Raw genomic sequence first — 9,242 nt, forward strand, 5'->3', positions numbered from 1 at the left:
TTCTTAGAATTCTAACGGTTTTCTTTTGACGTCAGCATAACTGTTTTGACAACTTTGGGCTGTCTCTAGCCTTTGCTTAATCTTTACAATGTGTTCGGTCGTCTCGTGGATGATCTCGGGACCAGTCAATTGTCGATCACCCACTTCGTTCCAACAGATTGGCGATCTACACTTTCACCCATAGAGTGCCTCAAACGGTGCAGCTTGGATACTTCAGCTATTATTATATGAAAACTCAGCTAATGGTAGGAATCGATCCCATCCTTTTCCAAAATCAATAACACAGGCTTGTAACATATCTTCGAGCGTTTGAATCATTCTCTCGCTTTGTCCATCTGTTTAAGGATGGTAAGCAGTACTCATGTCTAACTGCGTCCCCAAAGCTTCTTGTAACGACTTCCAAAATCTAGAAGTAAAACGGCTATCTCGATCCAAAATAATAGAAATAGGCACACCATGGCTTGAAACAACTTCCTTCAAATACAAATGGGCAAGCTTTTCCATCTTGTCAGGTTCCTTCATCGGTAAAAAGTGAGATGATTTGGTTAGACGGTCAACAATCACCTAAATCGTATCATAGCCATTCGCAGTTTTTGGCAACATCGTAATGAAATCCATAGTAATCCGTTCCCACTTCCACTCGGGAATCTCAGGCTGTTGCAGTAGCCCAGAAGGTTTCTAGTGTTCAGCTTTAACTTTAGAGCAAGTTAAGCACAACCCACATAGGTAGCAATATCCGCTTTCATTCCAGGCCACCAATATAACATTTTTAAATCATGATACATCTTGTCAGCGCCTGGGTGAATCGAATACCTTGTCTTATGTGCCTCATCAAGAACTTTCTTTCTTACTTCGCCAATTTTTGGGACCCAAATTCTTCCGGCAAAATAACGAGTTCCATCTCCTTTAATTTCGAACTGCTTGTCTAAACCTCTAAGAGATTCTTCCTCCTTATTTTCTTCTTTAAGCGCTTCAAGTTGGGCATCTCGAATTTGTGTAGTCAGATTTAAAGCTGTAACTCGTAAAGGGTTAGCCCTTTCTTTTTGGCTTAGGGCATCAGCCACTACATTTGCTTTACCAGGGTGGTATCGGATGTCGCAATTGTAGTCATTTAATAACTCAACCCAGCATCGTTGCCTCATGTTGAGTTGCTTCTGGTTCAGAATATGCTGCAAACTCTTATGATCAGTATGGTACACTTGGTTCCATAAAGATAGTGTCTCCACATTTTGAGTGCGAAGACCACTGCACCAAGTTCTTAGTCATGTGTAGTGTAGTTTTGTTCGTGGATCTTTAGTTGACGGGAGGCATAAGAAATGACCTTTTGCCGTTGCATCAAGACACAGCCAAAACCTTGGCGAGATGCGTCACAGTATACAACAAAGTCATCGTTTCCTTCGGTTAGGGACAGGATAGGAGCAGATGTTAACTTCTGTTTCAGAAGTTGGAAAGCTGCTTCATGCACATCAGACCACTCATATTTCTTACCCTTATGAGTCAAGGCATTCAATGGTCGTTCAATTTTAGAGAACCCTTCAATGAATCTCCTGTAATAGCCAGCAAGACCTAAGAATTTTCGCACTTGGGTTGGCGTCTTAGGTGCTTCCTAGTTTCTAATAGAGTCAATCTTCGATGGATCCACTTGTATCCCTTGGCTACTAACCACGTGACCAAGGAATTGTACCTTTGATAGCCAAAACTCGCACTTCGAAAACTTCGCGTACAATTATTCCTTCTCGAGTAGTTCCAATATTAATCTCAGGTGTTGCTCATGTTCCGCTTTACTCTTTGAGTATACCAAGATGTCATCGATGAACACGATTACAAACTTGTCCTGATAGGGCTTGCATACACGATTCATAAGGTCTATGAACACTGCAGGTGCATTTGTTAACCCGAATGGCATCACTAGGAATTCATAATGGCCATAGCGAGTTCTAAACACTGTCTTGGAGATATCTTCATTCTTCACCCTCAATTAGTGATAACCAGATCTCAAATCGATCTTAGAGTATACGGATGACCCTTGTAGTTGGTCGAATAGATCATCGATTCTCGGTAGTGGATACCTGTTCTTGATAGTTAACTTATTCAGCTCGCGATAGTCGATACACATTCGCAGGGATCCATCCTTATTTTTGACAAAGAGAATGGGGGCTCTCCATGGAGATGAGCTTGGTCTAATGAAACCTCTATCCAATAATTCTTCCAATTGGTTGGACAATTCTTTTAGTTTCGATGGTGCCAATCTATATGGTGATCGTGCAACTGGTGCAGCTCCGGGTACGAGATCTATTTGGAATTCTACCGATCTATGAGGTGGAAGACCAGGTAGTTCTTCGGGAAAGATGTTTGGGAATTCTCTAACAATTGGTACATCTTCAATTCGCTTTTCTTCGATTTTGATCTCTTTCACATGTGCAAGGATAGCTTGATAGCCTTTCCTTAAATATTTTTGTGCCTTCATGCATGAAATCAGATTAAGTTTTACGCCGGTTTTATCTCCATAAACCATCAAATTCTCCCCATTATCAAGGGGTATACGAATCGCCTTCTCAAAACATACTACTTCGGCTCTATTCATAGACAACCAGTCCATTCCTATTACTACGTAAAAGTTTCCTATTTCAATAGGCATCAGGTCCACCAAAAATGGTTTTCCTTCTAAAACTAAAGTACAGTCTTTGTAGATTTTATTAGCCTTCATAAGTTTACTGTTCACCAATTCAATACAGTACTTAGTGTCTATGGGTACATGGGTTTTGTCAAGCATGCAACTAGATTCTATGGATACGAAACTTCTATTTGCACCACAATCAAACAATATTGAAACAATGTGATTGTTTAGAAGAAACGTACCAGTAACCAAGTCGGGGTCCTCACGAGCCTCGTGAGCATTGATATTAAATGCTCTTCCTCTTCCTTTCTCTGGTCCTTTCTTGTTTGGACATTCATTTCTAAAATGCCCCTTCTGACCATACTCATAACACGTGTTCACGGCACCATTATTAGTAGCAGGAGGATTTGCGGTACCAGTAGTCTTTGACCAGCAGTTCTTGGCCAGGTACCCTATTTTCTTGTACTTTCCACAAGTCACGTGCATCTTCCCTCATGGTGTCTCTCACACCTTGAACAGTAAGGAGCCTTTCCTTGATACCCCTTTCCAGAAACTTCTTGCTTTTTAGATGACTGTGAGTTAGAATTTCCAGTCCACTTCATCTTATTATCCCCAGATTTCACTTCAGCAGCATTCCGTTGAGTAAATTGATCCATGAGATCATTTGCCATATTAATGGTCTCTTGCAAATTTTGGGGTTTGGAAGCATGAACGCTAGCTTGAATATTTTCAGAAAGACCCTTAACATAACGCTCGATCTTTTTCCTTTCAGTTGGGACCATACCAGGACACATCAGAATCAATTCCAAATAACGGTTGGTGTAAGTAGCAAGATCAGTCCCAATAACCTTTAGATCCCATAGCTCTGCCTCCATCTTCTTCAATTCATTATCGGGACAATGCTCAGCAGTCATACGGGTTTTGATGTCTTCCCAAGGGATGGCATGAGCAGCTTCGAGTACCATAGGTTGAGCAATAGAATTCCACCATGTCAAGGTTTTACCTTCCAGTGTGGAAGTAGCAAACTTTACCCAGTTAGCTTGAGCACAGTTCTTAATACTAAACACTCACACCATCTTCTCAATCCAATGGGTTAGAACCACTGGTCCTTCAGTGCCCTTAAATGTTAGTGGCTTACAAGCCATAAACTCCTTATAAGTGCAGTTTTTTCTAGTGTTCGAGCCTCCAGGCATATTAGCAATTGCAGCGGAGACACCTTCATTGATAAGTGCTCGGAGTTCTTCAGGGCTGTAAGTTCGTCTTTCAGACATTGTTCTTCAAACAATAAATACAGAGTTAGCATCCTTAGATATGTATGCATATTGTCAAATAGTCGGGGTAATTTCTCCATTCGGAGGAGATCGTAGTAGCTCGGTGAATGGCTAGGACTTTCGTCCTCGGAGTCGGAGAGAATGATGGGGTTAGCTTTTGACATATTATCTAAAAGAAAATGAGTAAATCTAGAGTAACAAGTAAGTAAGGCAACTTATAATCGTCTAGTTATAGATTAGGCTTATTAACGTATCCTATAGGCAGACACACTAATGCATCCTAATTCCCTATAACCAGAGCTCTGATACCAACTGTAATACCCCGTCAAAATGTGGTATTGACGTGCTGTATTACCAGAGGTCAAAGTCTGATCGATGCAAGCTACATGCAACGTTTCAAAAGCAATAGTGGCATTTTATTCAAAAACCAAGCGTTTACAATACTTAAAGAAAACCAACAAAGAACTAATCAAAACCAAATGTATTTAAAATGAAAAGACATAATGCCACTATCAAAGTTTTAACAAATCTTCATTTAAAATGCATGACCTCTACTGCCTTACTAGCTAGAGCGAAAGCATTCCCTAATTACCTGAGAATAAACATGTAAAAACATCAACACAAAGGTTGAGTGAATCATAGGTTTAAGCAGTATAAAGTGTAGAGTATAGACCACAAGATTTATTTTGCATGCTTTGCCGGCATCTTTAAAAATATAAAAAAATTCTATAAGTTTGAGCACCCGGTAACTAAGCCTTAACGTTTATTTAGTACCCCTGTTTCTAAGCACACTTAACCACTGTGTACTACCTCAAATAGTATACGTCCGTACGCTAGCGCGACTAGCCTGGATGAGGATGTCAAGCCCTATGGATCCATATACACCTATTCGCGCCCACCAGTTCTTAAACTGATAGCTACTAGTTATCAAAGCTAAGGGATTTTCGGTTATAACTCAGCATAGAATGTAAGTTTGGCACTTGTGTCTACTTGTAAAATAGAAAAATACATGTATTCTCACCCCGAAAACAATTTATAAAACAGTTAAAAAGTTGGGGCTATGACTCACCTTATGAGCACATTAACAGTGTGATAGCAAATAGCAGCGGTAGTCCAAAGTTGTCAACCTATCATCATTAGGGTTTAAGTTAGTTGGATCATCATGGTCATCATCATTATCATCATCATCATCATCATCATTATTATTATAGTTATGTGTTTGATATATATGTTCATATATATTACCAGTGTCCTTTCTAGAGTTTACAATGTTAATCATTCCCACAATTTAGATGTTGCATAACTCAAACGACCCTCATTGCTATCAAGTAAGTCAATGGTCAGCCAGATGTAACCGGGGGCCAGGACTCTTGAGCCGACTTTAAGTCGTGACATTCGAGATCCACAACCATATCCCAAACTGGAAACCTAGACACCATCCATGACCGTAAGTAACAGTGGGTCTCGTGAAAGTCATACGTTATTTGTTTGTGATTTTTAATTCTACGTATGTTCTAGTGAGTATAGGAATACATCACTTGTTTATTTACATTTTTGATATATATCATATATTATATTACCCTTTAATAATATTTAAATCACATTATAATTTCTTTACATTATTTCTTTTCATATATATATATTTACACACATACACATATACTTCTAATTATGTGGTACATATATATGTATCTACATTTATACATGCGTGCACTCACGTATTCATGTACATCTACATATACGCATAAACATAATTTTCCATATATATATATATATATATATATATATATATATATATATATATATATATATATATATATATATATATATATATATATATATATATATATATGTTTTCATATATACACAATATCATATCCATATTAGGGTTTTACAAATCAAATATTTTCAAGTTATAATACACCATCATAAAATCACAATACTTTCATTCATATCCAAATTACCATTCAATATTATGATTCAAGTATTATCTTTAAAGTTCATGTTTTTCACCAACTTTTAATCCATCTAGTTTATTCATGTTCATAGCTATCATAGTTAATATTAATACTTATCATCTTTATATTATCATTATTTATTCGTGATCTTAACTTTATTCATATTCATATATATTAATATTCAAAATCTTTATATTCATGTCCATACTCATAACAAAATTCACATGCAAGTTTAACTAGTTAAATACTATACGAAACCTTTTATAGATTATATCTAACATACAATATTTATCAACTTTTTAATTTATGATTATGATCATCTGAATATACATACATAAGAATAATATATAAATTAAAATTTTTGTTTATAAGTATTCTTATATCAAAGTTTAAACTTTTTAATCATGTTCATAAACATAATTATAAATACCACATATATATGCATAACCTTATTCATATACTATACATACATACACACGCATAGATCTATGATCAATTATAATGTGGTTTTGGTTTGTTATATGAATCATTGGGTGATTAGTACAATATATAAGCATAGTAATATTCATAGTTGGTAGCGAATTTAGGATCTGCAATTTCCTTGTTGCTTTACGAATTGTTACTATTATTATTATTTTCCCGAACAACTGTATAAGGTGGGTTTAGAGCTCTATATATGAATTATGAACCGACTTGAAAGCTTCCTTTAATCGTGAGACTTGAAATCGTCAGTATCTTTCGAAGTAAAAGGAATGTAACTTTATTTATTAACTCATTCTAATTAGTGTATAGTTATATGAAATTAGTTTTGAGGTTAGAAAATTTAGATATTAAGCCAGACTATATAATAGTCTATTTAAAACATATACTTTAATATAGTGAACTATAACTATATACAATACAATGTTAAATAACAATGATTGAGTTTTTGTTTATACCTTAAGTTATATCAACGGAAGAGATGAATGTTTGTTGGGTGTGCAGCTCGTCCGAATAGCAGAAACAGGAGGCTGAATAGCAGTAGTTTGAGCAGCAAAACAGGAGCCAAACACAGCAAAAAGTGGCGGTTTCGAGTGTGTTTTGGGTCGTCGGACAGCAACAAATAGGCGGCAACAGTAGCAGCCCAAACCCTGCGGTTTTGGTGCTGTTTTTCGGGCAGAAATAGCAGCAAAACGCTGCTGTGATGGTGGTGTTGCTTGGCTGCAAAAATGAAGCAAAACAGGCGGTGGTGGTGGTGGCGGTTTGGGGCTGCAGAAGTCAGCAGGAAAAGGTGGCAAAAAGTGGCGGTGGTGGTGGTGGTTTTTTGGCTGCAGTGGGTAGTCGAAAGTGTAACATCCCGCATTTTTCCGTTAAATTATTTTAACGCCCGTCTTTTTATTTTAATAATATCCTTCGTAACTAGATTCGTATCCTAAATTAGCTAACATTGTTAATAATTTCGTTATTGGATTATAACTTCTCCCGTACTCTCGTGAAATTCAAATAATTCGTTTGGTTAATTCACGCACCCGCACCCGAACTAGAGGGACTAAACTTGCAAAGAGGCCAAAGATTTGACTAGGTCAACTAGTCAAACCTTCAACCTCCTCCTCTCATTTCTCTCTTTCTTTCTTTTTCATACTTCCATTTTCTCTCAAGAACTCAAACAAGATTCATCATCTAAATCCGATTTTGGAGGCTAACATCAAAACAAATTACATATTTGGAATCCCCTCTTCATCCTCCACAACTTGATACCAATTTCATCTCATTTGGGTAACTTTCTAAAATCACTAGATTTTGTGTTCTTGATGTTTTAACTTATAAAGTTGTTAGTTAGTGTCTATGGCTCAAGTATAACATGAATACATGTTTTGTTTGCTCTATTTGTTGTTTTGAGTAACTAGTTTGAACATTTGAAATGGGTGTGCTTAATCCTTGCTTTTGGTTGATTGAATGTTGTTAAATGTTAAAAATGCATGTATTAAATGTATTCCTAGTATCACTAGCTTCAATTTGATGTGTAGGTTGCTTGAGAAAACTCCATAAACTCGATTATTGGTTTTGGTGGATTTGGGTTAGGGTTTGATGAACTTGAAATGGACTTTTGATGCTTTGAATGACATAAAATGTTATTTGTAAGTGTTAGGTTGTATTGTATGCTTGATCACCTTCGAAACGGCATATCATTCATGTAAATTGGTTGCCGAGTCATCGAATTTCATTTATGAACTTGAATGCATTTAATGAGGAGCTTTGAATGTGATTTTGGTTGTTGTAAATGTAAAAGTGATTGATGAAATGTGTTTAGTTGTTTTTCTTGTCAAAATACCTTTCCGATGATATAAGATACATGCTTTGATTGTTTGCGGGTCATAAATGGTGATTGTTTGAAGTTAGGTTCGTGCACAAAACTTAAAAACTGCAAGTTTTCTCTGCACAGGTAATGGCGCGGTGCGCCATATACCCGCGCGGCGCGCCAAAGTAGGCTGTCTAACTTTGTCCATTTTTGGAAAATGTTTGCTATGCTACGCACCTCCGATTCACATGTAACTTGTTCTAACATGCTCATATATGATTAAAAACCTCAGAAAAATAGTTCGGGACCCGACCCGAACGTGTTGACTTTTTCGTTGACTTTGACCGACCAAAGTTTGACTTTTTGTCAAACTTAACCAAATGATTATGCAACATTCCTAACTTGTTTCTATACTTGTATCTTGCATGAAACTTGAAAAATTGATTCACATGCTACGTAATCGAGTCGTAACGAGCCATAGGACTAATTGAACATTTTTGACCTTTTGTGTTACCGTTGTTGATACGACCTATTTGTTTAGGTCAAGGCTAGCATTGTTCTTTGCATACGTTACTTGTTGATGTACTACTTACTCATGCACACAAGGTGAGATCATAGTCCCACTTTTGCTCTTTTTGAACTTACATTTGGGATGAGAAAACATAAACATTTCTTTTACTAAGTGAACACAAGTACAGAAAAACAAACATTCTACATACGAGTTTAGAACAAAATCCTCAATTCGATTATCATTAGTTACACTTGTCGGGTGTAAGCGAGAACTTATGTTGTATGGATCCATATGGGTTTGACAAACCCTCATTCAAACGGTTCGCTACCGTTTACGAATGAAATATATTTTCGTGAAATAGTGTATGTTCTAACACTATTGTGATGGGGTTCTATGGAAGGAAAGTTAAGCATTGATAATTGGGTGCTCGTGAAACAAAATTTTGGAATGTATTACTATTATATCAATGTTACAAATCTTGTGGTTCATTTGTACTTACTTACTTAAACCTATGATTTCACCAACGTTTTTGTTGACAGTTTTCTATGTTTTTCTCAGGTCCTTGAACGTTTTGTGATACATGCTTCCGCTCATTACTTTTGATGCT

At 36.6% G+C, this 9,242-nt stretch overlaps 1 protein-coding gene across 1 annotated transcript; it reads right to left on the reverse strand.

Moving 5' to 3' along the window:
- Window positions 1-213: 213 nt before the first annotated feature.
- LOC139875603 (uncharacterized) lies at window positions 214-3,888 on the reverse strand. The gene is made up of 7 exons (XM_071862929.1): window positions 3,691-3,888; window positions 3,126-3,642; window positions 2,329-3,069; window positions 1,322-1,566; window positions 828-1,154; window positions 456-564; window positions 214-335 (listed from the first exon to the last, which is right to left on the reverse strand). The coding sequence occupies exons 1-7, from the start codon at window positions 3,886-3,888 to the stop codon at window positions 214-216; spliced, it is 2,259 nt and encodes a 752-aa protein (XP_071719030.1).
- Window positions 3,889-9,242: the final 5,354 nt, after the last annotated feature.

This window comes from Rutidosis leptorrhynchoides, chromosome 11 (assembly GCF_046630445.1).
Source record: "Rutidosis leptorrhynchoides isolate AG116_Rl617_1_P2 chromosome 11, CSIRO_AGI_Rlap_v1, whole genome shotgun sequence".
Classification (NCBI taxonomy): Eukaryota; Viridiplantae; Streptophyta; class Magnoliopsida; order Asterales; family Asteraceae; genus Rutidosis; species Rutidosis leptorrhynchoides.

What these genes read in the sequence shown, in the direction of transcription:
- LOC139875603 (XM_071862929.1), bottom strand. Translation starts at nt 3,888, where the DNA reads ATGTCTGAAAGACGAACTTACAGCCCTGAAGAACTCCGAGCACTTATC. An exon ending in CCCATTGGATTGAGAAGATG is followed by an intron (nt 3,643 to 3,690) that starts GTGTGAGTGTTT and finishes AACTGGGTAAAG; the next exon opens with TTTGCTACTTCCACACTGGA. An exon ending in CTTTCCCGAAGAACTACCTG is followed by an intron (nt 1,567 to 2,328) that starts GTCTTCCACCTC and finishes GAAAATTCTTAG; the next exon opens with GTCTTGCTGGCTATTACAGG.